General features: G+C 46.9%; 1 protein-coding gene across 1 annotated transcript in view; it reads left to right on the forward strand.

Moving 5' to 3' along the window:
- FBXW4 (F-box and WD repeat domain containing 4) overlaps positions 1–18,729 on the forward strand; it is a 2,081,992-nt gene that overhangs the window by 1,990,971 nt on the left and 72,292 nt on the right. Inside the window, exon 8 of the mRNA XM_069611631.1 lies at positions 3,385–3,526. Within this exon, the coding sequence (XP_069467732.1) occupies positions 3,385–3,526 (142 nt within the window). The remainder of the gene's footprint in view (positions 1–3,384; positions 3,527–18,729) is intronic.

The following is an 18,729-nucleotide window of genomic DNA, read 5'->3' on the forward strand; positions in this document are numbered from 1 at the left end:
ATAGTTAATGGTTGTTTCTTCACCTCATGATTAGGATTTATCACTAATGCATGGGTTCCTTTGGAAGGTGTAAATCACAAACTGCTCAAAAGTAATTGCAGTATGGAATCAGAGAGGACAGGAACACCCAATGTACACATACCTTGATCTTCCAGCCCACTAGTTCCTGTCCGTCTTTAGGGCCGTCCCTCCAGTTACAAGTAAACAGGTCAATCAGGTAACATGGACCCTAAGCCTCCACTATCACACCTATGGGCCATGGATGTTTCATGAGGCCCATTGAGTCTTTAGCGCCAGTGTTGGCAGCAATGCATTATGGGAAGGAGGTTTGGAATATACTCTTGGCATAGCTGTAAGCAGTGCCCCCAGAATAGTTTTCTCAGTGACATGACCAGGATTCCCCCAGTCACTCTTAGTATTATTTTACACCTGTAATGTGGGGTATGAAATGTCAGTCCATTACCGCCCATGTCCGTTGAACATGCCTGTCTCCTAACTCTGGGCAAATAGCTGCCTGCGAACAATGTCTTCTTGTGCCCTTTGCTCTTGCACACCAGCTGCCGTCATTACGCTAATGACTGGATATAAATGCCTTAAGTGGTTCGATTTGGCAAGCATTGTTTGACACATTTGTTCTTGTGTCCAATGTAATATGTTGTGAATCCATTTGGATTGGCAAACTGGCTTGTCTTGTCAACACACTTCAAAGCATCTTATTGAGTTTCCAGCATGCCTTACTTTTGAAATCCTTTGGATAAAAACATTCCTCTGTTGCCCATAGATCGATTATCCCTGGCCAGGCTTGCGTGCCTTCTTTTTTTGTGCACATATGTGGGGATACCATTCTACGACCAAAAAACAACATAGATTTCTTTTTAAAAGTGATTGAAAGTGGCAGAGAAAAAGAATGAAGTACATTGTAATCTGGCAGCTTCATGCAAGGGATTTTTTTCACTTGTTTTTGGTAGAGTCCCTGTTGTCAACAAACCCTGACGGAAAGAAAATTGGGATCACAGCATAAAGTTTAGTTTCCACAGAGGTAGGAATGAGTGCCACAAATCCCATTCTGTTCAGTGCTAACCAGGCAAGAACAAGGGGTATCCTAACTGATTCAATAGAAAGTGATAGCAATGATGGGAGGGATAGCGGTCTCTGAGGCACCCTGTTCTCCTAAGTGTAACATGTGGACTTAGTATCTGAAAACATATTAAATGGGTTACAACCATTTTCTTGCACGTGGTAAATTCTATTAGTATTTTAGATTAAGCAAGGGGAATTCACACTGGCTCGTGTCCCTTCATCATTTACAGTTTTATACAGTACAACTTATTTTTACAATTACATTTGTCCTTTAATGAAGTCATTGGCCAGCAATGGGAACCTACTGAAAGTCTGTGAGGCCCATAGGCTGCCAAGCAGAACCGGGTCTCGGTATAATTAGTCTTCTGAACTGGTAGCACCCAAGTGTTGCACAAAATAAGACTTGGTGCATTGCGTTCACAAATCGTGCTGCAGATGTACAGATTTTTGAATGAGGTTCATGAAGGCTCTTTAAAGACTAGACTGCCTCCATTGTTTCCAGGTTGCCTGAACCATTACAGGGCTCAAGTCGAGGGTACACGCAGGTGGACGGAGTCCACCCACTTTTTTCAGAGGGTGGACTCGCCCCCCCCCCCCCCCCTTGAATGAGAAACATTGAAAGTCCTCTTTAAATGTGTGAATTAAAGCCGACCTTGGAACCGCAGTCAGGTTTGCAGTTCGGCAACTTCACCACTGCACTATATAAACTGATGAAAAATAACAAACAACTACATTTGATATGTCCCATATCTGTACTGCAAGTTCCAAGGAAAACATTTGTATTGGTTCTTGGAGTTTGAAACATGCACACCTTCTAACGTTTTCAAAAACACTATTAGAAGAAAATATCCTCTTGGTTTTGTGTGTGTGTTGATTTTATGAAAGGCAAATGCCATTCATCCTGTGCAATTTGGGTGGTTATGCAAAGCCAATTTAATGCAATGGGCATATTTCACCTTCATATGCTAATGTCTGGCGACCTCACATCCCATTGCGTTTGTTGATGAGTCCCCCCACTTTCATTTTTAGGACTTGAACATGCACACAAGTGTTAGCAGCCCCCTTGCTTGGACTTGAATGTGGGAAGCATTTTGGACACAACTTTTTTTTAGAATGTGTGAGCGGGGACAAGTGCACGGAAAGTGGCCTGTCTGATAGGAATATGAATGTCACTAGTACTCAGGAAATGCGCACCTTGCATATACATGTGATGTTTGTTTATTGCCCGTAAGGTATCACAGTAGCAGACACTTCTGGGTGCGCCTCGATTTCGTTGTAGTTGTTGTCTTTTTCTATAATGCCAAGAGCCACGTTTCGTGGCACTTTGGAGTGGCTTGTATAAGGAAGTTTATATTGCCACAGTGTCGTGCCTTTCAGATACTTTGACGAGCAAAAAATACCACCGCCGTTACAGTGCAGGGTTATTTTCCCCTTTAGAAGTACAGAAGTAAATTGTGCAATGTTGACTTTAACTCAAAATGAAGAAAGGAAAATGTACAGTAGGCGTAAAAAAAATCCTCTTCAGTGGGTACAGGTGGGTATGAAAGGTGCTTCAAGCTATAGAATGTGTACCCACCCTCATAGTTTGTAGGACAGAATTACCTATTTTTTTTTAGAAAAGAAAATAATTTAGTTATTGATTTAGTCATTTTTACTGTTTTCAATTTCCTTGTATTCATTATTTACTTGTACAGCTTAATTATCAGTCGGGCTATAATTGACAGCGCTATTGTTACATGCACTGATCATTCTGGTCATACTCTTTAATTATCTTCTGTACAGGAAGCTATTTAAGTTTTCTTTTTAGCAACTGAAGTCCATTATGTATTTCATTGGGTCTAATTAGCAGAGGCACACATCAGATCATTTGAAACTCGATTAATCCCAACATAAAGCTGCAGAACTGTTGCGAGCCGTGGAGAGGCGAGTATGGGAGGCATCAACGGAAGGAAATAAGTTGCCGAAAGTAAATGGCTGTGACCTTTGAAGGCAGCTTGGGTTACCTGAGATCACTGGAGGAAAGACCGCCAGCGTCTCGGGTTCTCCTGCATTTAGCGTTTCAGCCAGAAAGAGAAAGGCTTGCAAATAGCATTGTGAATAAGGGATCTCTGTTTTTAAAGGGAATGCTTGTTTGATTAAAAAAAGTCTTTTCTCTTCAAGGTATGTATTCGCACATGTTTCCTGTTGAACTCTGTCCTGTCATTTTAATCTGGTCTGGCTTTGTGGGGTTCACTGGTTGAACTAGCAATGTGTTTGAAGTGCAACTAAGGATTAGAGAAAAAACCCTTTACTTTGTTCCCACAGGAAATGTGTCATGGAGTGGGAGGAGCCTCACGACAGCGCCCTATACTGTTTACAGAGCGATGGAAACCAAATGATGGCGAGCGGGTCCTCCTACTATGGAGTGGTGCGGCTCTGGGATAAGCGAACAACAAGATGCTTACAGGTGATTGCGACCCTGCTTCTCTGAAAGGGCAGTGGACCCCACGTGAGATGTGATTCTAAGGCGGTCTTTCAAAATATCGCATGCAAAATGTCCGTTCCAAATATCGCGCTAAATAAATATATTTGTTCTAAAATATTGGTTAACTATCTATTTGCCATTGTGCGCCTTATTCCTCTTGGTTTGTTCCGGTTTTTGAGAAAACAAGTTCACCAAATGTAAGCCTGGATTTCGTAAAAGTATTATTTCCTGCCAAACTAAGGATGTTTTCTTTCAACAGTAGAGCTGTGATAGATATGAGAAATCACAAATACATAGTTCCCCAGCCAAACTGTGTGCTTGAGCACAGGGCAAGGTAAGCGCAGTACTGCACGGCAATATTATATTACGTGTACCCCGCTGAGCTAATGTTTTGTCAAACTCGAGTCCAACCCCAAAAGCAAACGGGGAAGATAGGCCGTGGACTAAAGCAGTGGTACATGAGTAAACGGTGACGGGGAGGGCACAGTTGAGGAATCCCCCATTCAACTCTAAGGTAAAGTGCTGTTATACAGCGCCCCCGGAGAGTGCCACTATGCCAAAAATATTGGCCTCGATGTACATGGCATTGCAAGCAAGGGGGCAGGGTGTGTGATGCGTGAAGGCAGATGAGGTAGCCTGTGGTGTTGGTGTATGCAGGTCTCAACAATACATGATAGCATTGCTACGTAAAACTCTTTTGCATGCTGTTATTGCCCAAAGAAAAAACGAGGCTGTTCCAAGAAGATATGCTCGTTCTGCTTCCCTTTCATGAAGCTAACAGTACCTTTGCACCTGACACACATACACACATTCATGCAAGCACGTATACAAACACAATTGTTTTTTAAAGCATACTTTTTTTTCTATTTTATGGACCTAAAATCCAGGAATTTTTAATTATTTAATACCTGATATTGGAAAACATATATATCCTTAAACTATCATATAGGCCTGACTAGGTTCAAGACTTGTTACCCCAGAATAGCCTTTGTGATCAATCGTCTGCTTTTAGTGACAGTTTGACAAAGTTCTGCATCTTGTTATATATAATGTATACATCTGCACATTAAACAATCAGCTATAACACTTACCGAGAACGGAGACTTTTGAGAGGAAATATTCTTTACCATGTCAGCTGCAGCCACAAATTAAAACGCTACCCATTACAGGGTGCATTATTAGAAAGAAAGAGATGTGAACAAAAGATTGAGGAGGCCTGATAGGGGAGCAGCCGGGACACTTGCACCTGCAAACTAAATTCCCAGACTGCTGTATAGTGTCACGATTTTCTCCACTGTGGAGCCTGTGCTGGAGCAAGCTGACCCCCACAGGGTATGACGGTAGTTCTCCTGACCAGTGTAACCTAATCCATTGCAGCTGACAGACCCAACCTCATGTCATGCATGTGCACGGTTTCACTCTGCATCAGGGACATTTGGAGATTGTAACAAATGCAGACTAGTTCTCTTGTGGCTAACTTGTGACTTACCTCCTTGCAGCTAAATTGACATGATCTGTTATGAAAGTGAGTCTAGTATATCTGTGCTGAGAGGAGTAACTTGGGGGGCTAGGGGGTATCCTCCTGCTGTGCTCTAAATGGGGCATTGTAATGATATCTATTGAGGACCACTATTAACACAAGAAAGACCTTACGCCTCAGCCCCCAGTTAAAGCGCCACACCAAATACCAAATACTGTTACTTCTGTAATATTGAGTTTGATTAGCCTTCTCTGAACCAAATATAATATCACCAAGCCCCCCCGCCCCCCTGTGCCACACTAAGCCAAGAACCAGGCCATTTTTTTGAATTCGATGTTACGAAACTTGCACTGAAATGTCAAACACCACTTTATCCGTGGCACAACACAATAAACTTCTCTCAACATAAATTAATCACACAAGTGAGTTGAAAAGATCACAACTCACAATACTTGATCTCAATTTAAATTTAAGAAATATTTGGCGCTGGTCAGTGAACACAATTTATAGAGGTAGTGGTGTGCAAATTCGATTTTCCTGCACGCTTCATCAGCTAGCGGTACAGTTTAACATACTTGGCCCAATGCACATGACAATTATTATTTCACCCACAATTTTGCTTCCAAAATGATTTAGCAGTTTGTTTTTAGGCCCCTCCTACTTTGGTCTGGGTTGGGGAAATCTGACAGAAAAATTAGGAGACAGCTCCAACCAGATGCACTCTCAGTAATCTCCTCTGGCGTTTCCTTGCAGCTGTCAGATGGTAGGTGTCAGCAGCTCACCCCAATGGTAAATTTCAGCAGCTCTGTCCCTTCCTCATAGTGCATTCCCCCTTATATAGCAGCAATGACACCATCAAGTTTACATTCTTGGGGGAGTACCCTGCAAGAGTTCTTGCAAATAGGATTGGACCGATACCCTTCTCTCTACTCCCGCCCCAGCACATCTGTACAGATTGGCTTAGGAGTCTGGAGCAGACATATGGCGTATGGCAATTCTCATTTGTAATTGCCATTTGTTCTCATGTCATATTTTGGCAAACATCTAGTTACGTGGAAAATCTTTGATAATTTTACTTGCAACTACCATTTTATATATATATATATATATATATATATATATATATATATTTCTGAGGCTTGTTGAATCTGCTTAGATCACATGCTGTGCATAGGCCGACATCTAGTGGAAGCTATGGAGTATTACAGTTTGTTTTTCGAAACTCGAAAATGGACGTCGACACAGGGCGTGCCAGTAATACTATCCCTAGTGTGACGTCCACTGTACCCATGATCCCTCACGCGTCTAGGACCCTCAGATTGTTTTTTTCCGCCATACTGGTCGGAAACATTCCACAGAGTTCCCTGGCCTTAGCCATACTTTTGCTAGAATATTGTTATATTTCCCCATTTCTCCACCCAACGTCGAGTCACCGAACATCCACACTCGACGCCCGCACGGAGAAAGAATCGACTGTCGAGAGCTGCACAACGGATTTGGGCCTCGGAAGGCCTCTGGCCTGGGCCCTGCAAGTAGGGAGAGTGGGGGGTGGACATACTCTACACTCTTTTGGTATGTAGGTACATTCTTATATATTCCTACACTTATTAGCCCGCTGCCACAAGGTGCGTATGGAGGGTACCCCTTTCCAATTTTGCCCCTAGTGCAACCGCAAGTACCCTTGGGTTGACGGGCAAGCCACGTGCAATCTCTGCTTACCGAGGGACCACCCCAAGGCTAACTGCAGAGTGTGTAGTAGGTTCAAACCGAAAACACTCAAGGACCGTTCGATCAAGCGTTGGGCCCACCACGCCAGGAGTAAAGAGGCCATGGCAGCGTAGGGCGCCTTCAGCGATGGCAGCGACGCCGTGCTTTCGGACGGCGAGGGCAACGTGGCGCCAATTGACAGCCAAGCGCAAGTCCCCGACCTCGGAAGGTCGTCCGGCAGGGCGGCTATGGGGAAGACCCCCGGCGACACAAGCGCTACCCACAGCACTTCCACAAAACACACGAAGTCCAACCGAGACTCGACACGGACGCTCAGTACTCGGAAAGAGGCACATACAGAACGGTCCGATTCGGTGTCCTCTGGGCGTTCTCGATCTAGATCGCCGCATGACTCCAGACAACCATCCACTGTTGCCAGAAGTGTCTCGCTCCCCAAGGTAACGGAGGTTCGATCGTCAGAAGACGAAACCGACCTCTATCCCCAGTCCGCACTCCAGGAGGCGCGTCAACAGGCCGCGCAACGGCTTCTCCCGAGTCCCACCCTCCACTATACAGAGATAGGGACACTACCCCCGAACCTCGGCACCAGGCGTGGAAAGACTCCGGAGGGTCGAAAAAACAGGGTAAACACTATTCCACACATGGGGAGGGTGAAAAACAACAGAGGAAGCAGTCTCAGCCTACTTCCACACCTCAAAAACTTTCTACCCCACTTAAACAGATGGACAAGTCTCGGTCTTCTGTTATCCCAAAGACCCCTGTTCAAACCAGTAGGTCTAGTCTAGATAAGACAGGGAAAGACCTTAAAGAAAGAATCATTCCCAGTTCAAGAGAGTGGTCTACTGATGACATAGACAGAGTCATGTCAAGGATGTCATCATTGGCAGATTTCTACGCCAAAAACCCTGAACACTTTCTCGCTCTTACCCCCGATGGGTTAACTCCCTCAGGCTCTTAGGATCCTATACCCCCAAGTAAGAGGTCCCGGGTTGAAGCTCCTACTTCAGACCCCTTCAGTATACAGCCCTATTCTCAATATCGGGGAGATCCATCCCTTTATGAGGATCCAGATTTGGGCATGTTGGAAGAACAAACTGGGACAGGCTACTCTGGGCATGACGAGGACCAAGAGGAGGAAGAGGACAACCCAGAAACCTGCAGGCTAGATTCCGCGGTAGATAAAGAACCCCCGGTTACCGAATCCCCTGTCGATAACCAGCCTCTTTTGAATGAAGTGCTGTCCAGAGCGGCTGAACACTTCCACATTGACACCCAGGGTGCTCAGGAAGAGAGGGATTTTGCCAAGGAGTTAGTGGGAGAAAGGAGACATGTTGACCAGGCCATCCCTATCCTTAAGTCTATACAAAGGAGGATAGACCCTTCCCTTGTTAATCCCTGTCTCACTAGGGCAGTAAACCCCAGAGTTGAGAAGCTTTTCAGGGCAACCCAAACAGACCCACTGTACATAAGAGGGCATCTGAAACCGGACTCCCTGGTAGTTACTAACACCCGTAAGAGGGCAGGAACACCCTTGTCATCGTCGGAAGCTCCTCCCGACACGGTGTCATGATGCCTACCCCCGGGGATCCAGATCAAGTCCAGCAGCCCCAGAAGCAGGCATCAAGTTATTCCAAGCAGGCCCAACAACCCCTGCTAGGGGCCATTTGGGTGCAGTCCTGGCGTCTATGGTGCTAGGCTCATATGGAGAGTCAGTCCTGGTGCGATACGAGCCAGGCTCATAGGTTAAAACTTACCAGATGCAGACCGTGCTGCAAACTTACCTGATGCAGACCATGCTGCAAGAACTCCAAGCCAAAAGAGGCTTGAAAGGGACTACTTTACCGTGGGACTATTTTCTACTCGGGTGGGGTCAGGGAGGAATACTTACCTGGGACTACTTTGCAGGCTATTTAAACCACGGCCGAAGAGCAGCACACGCTTCGCGTTATTCTGCATCCAGCAGCGTAACGCTCACCGTGCCTGCAGTTAGCATCCAGTCTTCTGCCACGCCCGCCTCGAGTCTGGAGCTCCTAGAAAAAGGGAGAAAGAAGGAGAAAAGGTTAGCACAAGACCAATACCTTTGATCCTTACCTGACTTCCCGATCCACCGCGCCTTCGAGCTGGAAGAAAGAAGTTATTTTATGCGCGTCGCCTCGCCAGCTGCAGCGCCGCGCTGAACTCACCAGCCTTCGCAACATCTTCATTATCCACCACATCCTTCTGCATGTTCCCGCCGCACTCTGGCCCCTAAGGGGAACACAAGAACAGCAAGGTGAGCCAAGGGAATAAACAGAGGCAATATTAGTTACCCCCCATAGACTTACCTGATTTTACCACCGGGGGTACTATTCCTCTTCACGGGTCGACGCAGCCTCCACCGCATCCTCGCCGTAGCCCGGCCCCTAAGGGGAACAAAAGGACAGCAAGGTGAAATAAAGGGACAAACAAGGGAAAACCTCCTCGCCACAATAGACTTACCTAATTTTACCGCCGGAGGCATAATTCCCTGAGACTTCATACTTTCTCTCAGCGCCTGAATAAGGAAGAAAGCAACAGGTTACATACTGACATTATTTTATCGAACTGTGTTGGATAATACAAATCCTTACCTGAATATTACCGGTTGCCACGAGGAATTCTTCGCTAGGGTCAAGCTGCAACCTGCAAGGAATCGGACAAGAGTGAAAGCCAGACATTGGAACTCTTACGAACTACCTACTTACGGCGTCTTGCCGGAAATCTCATGTTCTGGAACTCACCAATTCCTTCGAACCAGTGAAGGCAACTGGTTATCTACGCGCCCCTGCGCTCAATGCAGGATGGAGAGCTCATCTTTCCAAACCATCAGGTGAGACTATAAGAGGGGACATCAAAGGTGATCAGTGGGGAGAACAGCGGGGTTGGGGGGTTACGCTCAACTCCACGGGTGGTTAATTCCCTTTCTCCATTTGCAGAAGAATATTCCTACGGGCCAAGCAAACGAAGCTAGGTGGGCCAGTCCAGTCCGTCATCTCGGCACTACTCGCCACATTGGTGGAGACCGCAGCTGTCCAGTTCAGATCGACGCCCCGTGGGAGCCAGGTGAGTGTAACACAAGGAGAGCAAGAAGATTTATGGCTTGGGCAAGAAAGTAGCCTCCACTTCCGCCTACCAGGCAAGGATTGCCAACTCCACCACCCTGCTGGCGAGTTACAACTGCCACCAGTGGGAAGAAGTCGCGGCACTCATAGATTCCGGCCCAGAACCCTTAAAGAGCCAATTGACACGAGTTTCGGCAGAAGGAAGAGCCGTGTCCGGTTGCATATTAAAAGCAACCTTTGATGCCGCAGATAACGCCGGCAGATTGATAGCAGAAGGTACTGTTATCAAAAGGCATGCTTGGTTGCGACAGTCTGGGTTCAAAGCCGAAACCCAGGCTTCATTGATAGACAAACCGTTGGAGCCGGATCTATTGTTTGGAAAGGCGGTCGAGGACGCGCTGAAAAATGCCAAGGACGAGTATGAGACACTCAAATCCCTAGGCCAACTAACCAATAAACCCCCTAACCAGAGAGGGGGAATGGCAATTTTCGTCGCCCACGCGGACAAAATTCCCAGAGAGGGTCTAACTATTCCCAGGGGCAGGGTACACAATGGAACAACAACAGCCAGCAGTCTACCAGGGTTATGGCAGGGGTAATAAGAGAGGGCGTGGTAAGGGTAGAGGCAGCCCCAGTAGAGGTGGCGGCACGCCTCCACTAAAACAGTGACGTTCCGTTCAGGGTCCCTTCTCACACATCCCCAGTAGGGGGATGCATTTCCAACTTCACCCAAGCTTGAGAAGGGATCACTTCAGACAGATGGGTGCTGTCCACAGTGTCCGCAGGATACTGCATAGAACTGTTAGAGCGTCCCCAAAACCACCCTCCACGACAAAGAATACATTCTTTGGACCACCAAAAGATCCTCCTCGAGGAGATTGTCAATCTTCTAGCAAAGGACGCTATAGAACTCGTCCCGGGACACAAGGTAAACAAGGGTATTTATTCAACTTACTTCCTTGTGCCAAAAAAAGATTTGACAATGCGCCCAGTATTGGATTTTCGGCCTGCAAACAAGTATGTCAAGCCCCAACAATTTTGCATGACTACTCTCCAGGAGGTAATCCCCCTCCTAAAAAAGGGGGATTACATGGCAACATTGGACATGAAAGATGCCTATTTTCATATTTCCATGTTCCCACAGCGCACAGAAAGTACTTGCGCTTCAAGGTGGACAGTCGGCACTACCAGTTCAAGGTACTGCCCTTCGGGATAGCCTCGGCTCCAAGGGTATTCACCAAGGTACTGGTGGTGGCGGCAGCACACCTACGCAGGGAGGCAATCCCGGTGTACCCTTACCTGGACGACTGGCTCATCACGCGGGAGACCCCAGTAATTTGCAGAACAAACATTCAAAGGACGATCGACCTCCTCTTCAAATTAGGCTTCTCAATAAACGAGAAGTAGTCAAGTCTGGTGCCAAGCACCTCCAAACAGTTCCTAGGAGCTATCCTAGACACGCAAGAGCAGTTGACCTTCCATCTGAGGAAAGAATTCGGAATATACTGCTGCAAATTCCGCAATATCAGGCCGGTCGCCAGATAACGGTACGTAAAGCAATGCGTTTGCTAGGCATGATGGCGTCATGTATTTACCTGGTCCCCCACGCGCACCTGCGCATGCGTCCCATGCAGGAATGGTTGGCAAAACAGTGGTCTCAGGCAAGTGGTCAGTGCGACAATCTAGCGGTCGTTTCGCCAACATTGGTACAAAGCCTTCACTGGTGGACAAGATACAGGCGGTAGTCGCAACCGATGCATGCCTGACAGGTTGGGGAGCTCACCTCCTCCACCACACAGCTCAGGGTCTCTGGTCAACCTGCTGGAGCTTCTGGCAGTATTCAGAGCGCTTCAAGCGTTCGAGCCCTACCTGCTGAATCTGTCAGTGCAGATCCGGACGGATAGCACTACAGCCATGTTTTACATAAACAAGCAGGGAGGGACTCGTTCGCCAAATCTGTCCAAACTTGCCCAGAAAATCTGGATATGGGCACTCAGACGGAAGATCTTCCTGTCATCTCAACATGTTCCAGGGGATCTCAATTCTCTGGCGGATGATTTGAGCAGAGATCCCCTCCGAGAGGAACACGAATGGTGTGTACATAGAGAAATCGTAGAAGATATCTTCTCTCAGTGGGGTTTCCCCACTATAGACCTATTTGCCACAAGCAAAAACAGACAGTGCCCAGGATTTGCATCCAGGTTCCCCCAGCCAGACTCCCAGGGGAACGCCCTGTGGATGAACTGGTCAGGGATGTTTGCGTATGCTTTTCCACCAAGACCTCTCATCAGGAAGGTGGTCAACAAGATGAACAGAGAGTCAATGACGCTCGTCCTAGTTGCTCCCATGTGGGCGAGACAACCATGGTTTCCACACCTACGCAGACTAGCGGTGTGCGAACCCATCAAATTCCCGGGCTGGTACAACCTACTGTCCCAGCACCAAGGTCAAACAGTGCATCGTCAACCCAACTCAATGAACCTAGCAGCATGTCTCCTGAGGTCATAGAGTTCGGACATCTCAGATTATCTCAGAGGTGTATGGACATCCTAAAGGAATCTAGGAAGCCAAACACGAGGCACTGCTACTTTGACAAATGGAAACGATTTGTTATCTGGTACCAGAATAAGCAAGTCAACCCAGGTGATTGCACTCCGTCCACAATTGTCACATACATGCTCCACCTGCTGGATGCAGGACTGATATTTAATTCACTGAAGGTACACGTGCAAATGCTGTCAGCATACACCACATCCCATAACAAGGTGTCATGGTGGAAGATACCAGTGGTTAAAGCTTTCATGGAGGAGTAAAGAGACTTCACCCTCCTATTTCAAACCCACCACCAGGATGGGACCTTAACGTGGTGCTATCTAAACTCATGGGCCCCCCATTTGAATCCATGCATAAAAGCAGTCTCAAACACCTGACTTATAAGACGGCCTTCTTAGTAGCAATAACATCTATAAGAAGGGTCAGTGAAATTCAGGCTCTGTCACCTAAGTTTATTTCTAAATTCCAAGTGAACCAGTCCATCGAGCTTCCGGCTTTCTTCCAAGACCCACAAAGCTCGGCTGAGGTGAAACTACACACCCTAGATGTGCGTAGGGCGGTCCTCTACTATGTAAACAAGACCAGACCGCTAAGGAAAACAGATCAGCTGTTTGTCTCCGTAGCTACAGGCAGAGAGGGAGATCGTGTCTCTAAAGGTGCCATCTCTAAGTGGATTCTTAACTGTATCCAGCTGTGTTACTCTCTTTCTGAAAAAACTCTGCCTTTCACACCAAGAGCCCAACTCTACTAGAGGCATTGGGGCCACTCTGGGTTTCATTGCAAATCTACCCCTTGACACCATTTGCAAAGCAGCTACTTGGAGCTCTATTCACACTTTTACTCAGCACTACTGCATTGACACCCATTCCAAGACAGATACTCAAGTGGGACAAGCGGTTTTAAGACATTTATTTGCTCATGGCCCTTCTCACATCCCACCTCCTTCTTCTAACACTGCTCGCTAATCTATGCACAGCATGTGATCTAAGCAGATTCAACAAGCCTCAGAAGAGATACGTTACTCACCGTATTCGTATTTCTGATGCTTGTATCTGCTTAGATTCACATGCGACCCACCCTTCCTCCCCTCTGAGAGAAGGCGCCTGGATGCTTGTAGTCTTATCTATCTATCTGCTTTGATTATCTGTACTCACGCTACTCCTCATGCTACTTCATGTCAGAAAAAATAAAATCTGAGGGTCCTAGACGCGTGAGTGATCATGGGTACAGTGGATATCACACTAGGGATAGTATTACTGGCACGCCCTGTGTCAGCGCCCATTTTCGAGTTTTGAAAAACAAACTGTAATACTCTGCAGCTTCCACTAGATGTCGGCCTAGGCACAGCATGTGAATCTAAGCAGATACAAGCATCAGAAATACGATTACGGTGAGTAATGTATCATATATATATATATTCTGATTCAGCTAATCATGGGGAATTAAATAAGACGGCAGCCAGGTCGGCACCATTTTGCATGGCCGTGAGGCAATTTTCTGCTGTTTTCACAAAAAAGCATAATCGTTAGAAAAATGCACTTTATTCCCCATATGCCTAATTTAACCTCCACCCATTCACCAACTCCCACATTTTTTACATTTTCAGATCAGCCAGAAACCCATTTTAGATGGCCATTACAGTTCCCTGAGTTGTAGGTGGATGAATTTAATATCTCCAATATCACCTGGAAATCACCTAAAAATTGACACATAAAGAAAATCTGACTTATGGTTGCTGGGAAAAAGGCCTACATTATATTAGTCCTTTAAAGTGAATTGTACATCTGTATGTTCATCAAATGGGAGCTCTGCTTCATCCAGCCATCTGTCTCTCTGGGCCAGCCTTGGACCAGAGCTTTTATGAGTCTCTTTGAGGTTGGTTGTTTGCTCTTTGAAGTTGGAGTTTCAGCCTCCCTTAATGGTACTCCTTGTTTTCATGCCTCCTTCTCACATTGTGGTCATGCATCAGCCAAAAGAAATTGTTCTGCAGAGACAGCAAGTCTAAAGGACACTTGGTTTCCACACCTTTCAGAGGCCACATTTTATTGCAGTTGTAAGCTAGCTGGGAGGATGTAAACAGGCTTTCCATTGGGGGAGTTCTTTGTGACTTGTGTCTCACAGCCAGCTAAAGGGGTTTCCTCTGGCCTACAGAAACATTTTCATGGAAACAAAGGGGCTTTTCTTCTCAAATGTTGCTGGTATTTTGCATGCGAAACATAATATACATCACTTTTTGTCAACATGCAACATGACTTTTTCCGTGACATTTTTATGTTAGCAGGGGTACATTTTTCACATTTAAACTGCTTTAACTTACAAACACACATGCAAGGCCATTTTTGTGTCGGTGTTTACCAATCCCTTTTTTCACGTGAAAGGGACCTTTGAATTCCTCCTTTCTTTGTGGATTAAATGCTGCTTTTTTCTTTGGTAATCACAGGTAGGCCTTTTCACATGGACCTTCAGTTTTCACCTACAAATCCACATGCAAATATGTTTTTGTGTCAGTGTTTAAAAATCCAGTTTTTCATGTGAAAGGGACCTTCAGTTTGGGGCCTTTGCTTGCACCCCACAGCATCAAACTTGCCTACCCTAAAGTACTTAACATGGCATGCAGTCCAATGGTTGGCAGCTACCACTGTTAAGTCTGAAGTTGAACCAGGTATGCTTCCCTGCAACTTTTTCTTTTCTGAAATGAAAGTAGCCAAAGTTTAAAAATCATACTGAGGTGGCGAGTATCACATAGGCAGCCATCTCAAATGAGACAGGATGGCACAAGTATATCAGAGAGGTTTAGGGGGCAAGATGGCAGCCTGACCAAGTCGCTCCTCTGATATCCCCTCCCCCCGATCTGTGATGCTTGCTGGTCTCCGGTTTATGACCATAGTACAAGGGTGTTGAAAAGCCTCTTTGCCCTCAGTCAGCGGGGAAAAAGGCTGCAGGTTTTGGTGCAATGCCTCCCTGGAAGGGCGTGAAACCACCCAGTACTGCCAGTATTATGGGACTTGTTGAGGATGAGGCAAAACACTATTGGAGTTTTTACTTGGCTGTCCCAATTTAACTGCATCTGGGCCCTGCTGTCCAGGGATCTAATCAAAGAACCATTAAGGTTCCTGGGCTGGTATGAGGCAAAACCTGTATGGGTGGGCCAATTCTGGGGGAAAGGCAAGTGTGTTGCTGAAGACCGATTGGAGGAAGAGTTGAATATTGGGCCCTTATCTGTCTTTTATCTTCAGTCTAAGGGACTGATTATGGACTTGAGTGGGTGATCCTGCCCAGTAGAGATCTTCTTGTGTTTGGGAAACTATGAGACAGAAGGACTTCATCTTGAAATTATTGAAAGTTCTGCTCAGAAGGCCGACCATTGCATGCAGGAGGTGAAGTCCTGCTAGGAAAGAGACTTGGAGAGAGAAATAATGGGGGAGCTTTGGTCATATATTTGCCACAGTTAATGGAAGTCCTCCAATGCCTCACAATATAAGATGCATGGTTTACACCTTTGCTCAGGTGGCAATGCCCTTCCCAAACATTATCCACGATATCAGCCTCAAGCCTAAACTGTTGGGGAGGCTGTGGCAAAGTAGGGATTTATTGCCACATGTTCTGGTGCTGTAATCATTCACGAACATTCTATAAAGAAGTTCTTGCTTGGATAAGGGAAATGGAGGGAATTCAAAGAGAGTTGAGCCCCTTGATGGTTATTTTTGGAATACTTGCAGAGTGGGATTGTTGAAGGCTTTTATCTTATATGACACATTTGCTTTTGGCTTCAAGAGCATGGACGGCCATTCATTGGAAACATCCTTACTTGCCAACCCAGAATGTGTGTGTGGGCAAAGCAAAACAGAGGTTTGATATGGAAAGTCTAACCACATTACTGCATGACTCATCTAAACACTTGCATTTGGAATGGTTTCCATTCCTAGAAAAATATGGTAAGGCTGAATCAGAGGGAGACGTGATACCATCCACTGGCTCATGACTGACAATCCGGGAGAAATAGAGACTCAGGAAGCAGTCCCTTACAGACCTAGTCTACACTATGTCCTTATCTCATTGAGTTCCAGCTTGAAACAATCTTGCACTTTTCTTTCTCACGTTAGGTGAAGGGGGGTTGTTGGGGAGGGGATTTGGGGTTAATCTTTTTCTGTATTCATTGGATGTCATTTATGAGGGGGAATGAGTGGGAAGGGGGTTCCTTAAACATGTCCTGTTGTAGAAATAATCTTGAATATGGTTTCTTGTTAAGGCCACCAGGGGGGGGGGCACATGATTGAGAGATGACGGCGTACATTCAACCCTGGGACTGACCCCAGTGAGGTCCCCAGTAAAAATATAAGGCGCAGCATGCCCTGACCAAAAGGGGAATCAGCAAACCTCGAAGGTACCGAGATATTTACCCCCGTAATGGGAGCACGCCAATTTGGAGAGGGAGAGGGAGAGACCAGGCACTGACCCTCTACCAGGCAGGAAGACCACAGGGGATCCTAGCAATGTGTCGAGGCAAAGGCAGTGCCCCCCCACCCCGATCATTGAGGAACAGCCATAGAACGGGACAGAGAGGCGCAAAGTGATCTATACAAGGAAGGAGCGGAGAAACAGGGGGAATGCACGAAGATCAGAGAGAGGAGAGGTCCGCCCCAGAGCGCCCAGTGAGGCGGTGCACTCAGAGGGGTAGGTGCAAAGTGAGGAAGAAGTGAGAAGGGCACTAGAGCCTACCTGTAATGCTCACCTGGTATCCACAGGGACGTCACTCAGCTTGTTCTGACCTCTTACGACCTCAAACCCTTCCCTGGAGTCTACTCGACTGGGGACTGGGCCTTGTTTTCTTGGAAAATGTGCTCTCCGTCCTGAGTTCTTTTTCTGTGTCTTTTAGGTGCTGCGACGATTTCAGTGTGGATGCCGGTTATGAAGAAGAAATGCGGTGAGTAAGCGTGGTATGCGGCGCCTCTAGATGTTTCCACGCTAACCTGGAGTGTCTTTTTCCTCTTGCAGATGGATGAGAAGTTCCGGAGACAGAGTTCCCCCAGAGCGGCTGGGATTCAGGTAAGTGTTTGAAGCTCGTACAGTCTTTAAAAATAAGCGAAGATTTGCTGGATGCTTACTAATGCCTTTTTCTGTTCTTTTCCCTTTTCCTTAGGAAATGGCGTGACGGGATGGGAATGACTCTGCCGAAGAGGCCCGCAGAACAGAAGAAGCGATGAATGATGGGCAGATGCGCCGCAAGGTAAGGCTGTTCCTAACGGTGTTCTAGTTCTTGCAGGAGCTGAGCGCAGAAGAAAGATGCAGGCCTACTGGAGACCGAACCGAACACGGTGAGTGTCACGCTGCAGGTGCAGAAAACACAATGCATGTTTCTCAGCCTTGGCGTGGGTTAAATAGTCTCTGGGTATCCCAGGTGTCTCTAGGCTGAACCACACCCAAAAGACTAGACTGCACATGCAGTTCTGGGAACCGAAATATGTGGGGGCATCCATCTTGTCCTCATCAATGCACTACAAGTCCAATCCCCAATGTTATCCAATGGGAGTGAGTGAGTCTGGTGCCTCAAGCGCCAAGTCTGACTCCAAGTGGGTCTTTGGAGGGATGGAGAGGCCCTTGAGGGCCATGTAGGTGATCGTGGCCTGGCTCTAGCCTGACCTCTTGGAGGGCTGCGGACATGAGGGGAAGGAATCATGACACTACCACAGGACTGCCAGAACCCCAATATGGCAAGATATACGGCCAGGCAGCACCACGCAGCGGGCCAGTGGGGACAAGAGGGTCGCTTTTGACACACAAGACCCTAGTAGCAGGAGCACCAGGTGACAGCCACAGGAGACAAGTGAGGACTAGGGGGAGTGGGAAGGCCAAAACCCCCCACAAACCCCTCCCAGAGGGACACAGGAAACGTCAACCACAAAGTTGGTAGAGTGAGAGACGCAGTGAGGGCCCCACAGTTCAACAGCTGGCAAATAAAAGTCTGGAGGAGGACGCAGGTCTCAGTGAGTAGGAAGCAGGCCTTGCCAAGCCCCGCTGTAAACCTGGGTGAAAAGGAAGTGACAAGAGACCCAGAGAAAGGAAAAGTAAAAGTAAAAGGAAGAACAACCGGGAGGGAAGCCAGCAACCTCAGGCCCACATCGAGTGAATGAGTTGGAAGGCAGCCCTCTGAAAGTCCTACTACCTGTACGAGAAGACAAAGGCTGCAGCGAAGGCGGAAGGGGGACCCCACCCATGTGCCATGTAAATTGGAACCATAAAGAGCGACATCCAAATAATTCTGCAAGAAATCCGTAGTATGCGTACAGACATTGGGGCGAAGGTGGCGGACCTATCTGCAAAGGTGTGGTTACCCTGGAAGAACA

Source organism: Ambystoma mexicanum, chromosome 8 (genome assembly GCF_040938575.1).
Source record: "Ambystoma mexicanum isolate Mex_15411 chromosome 8, UKY_AmexF1_1, whole genome shotgun sequence".
NCBI lineage: Eukaryota > Metazoa > Chordata > Amphibia > Caudata > Ambystomatidae > Ambystoma > Ambystoma mexicanum.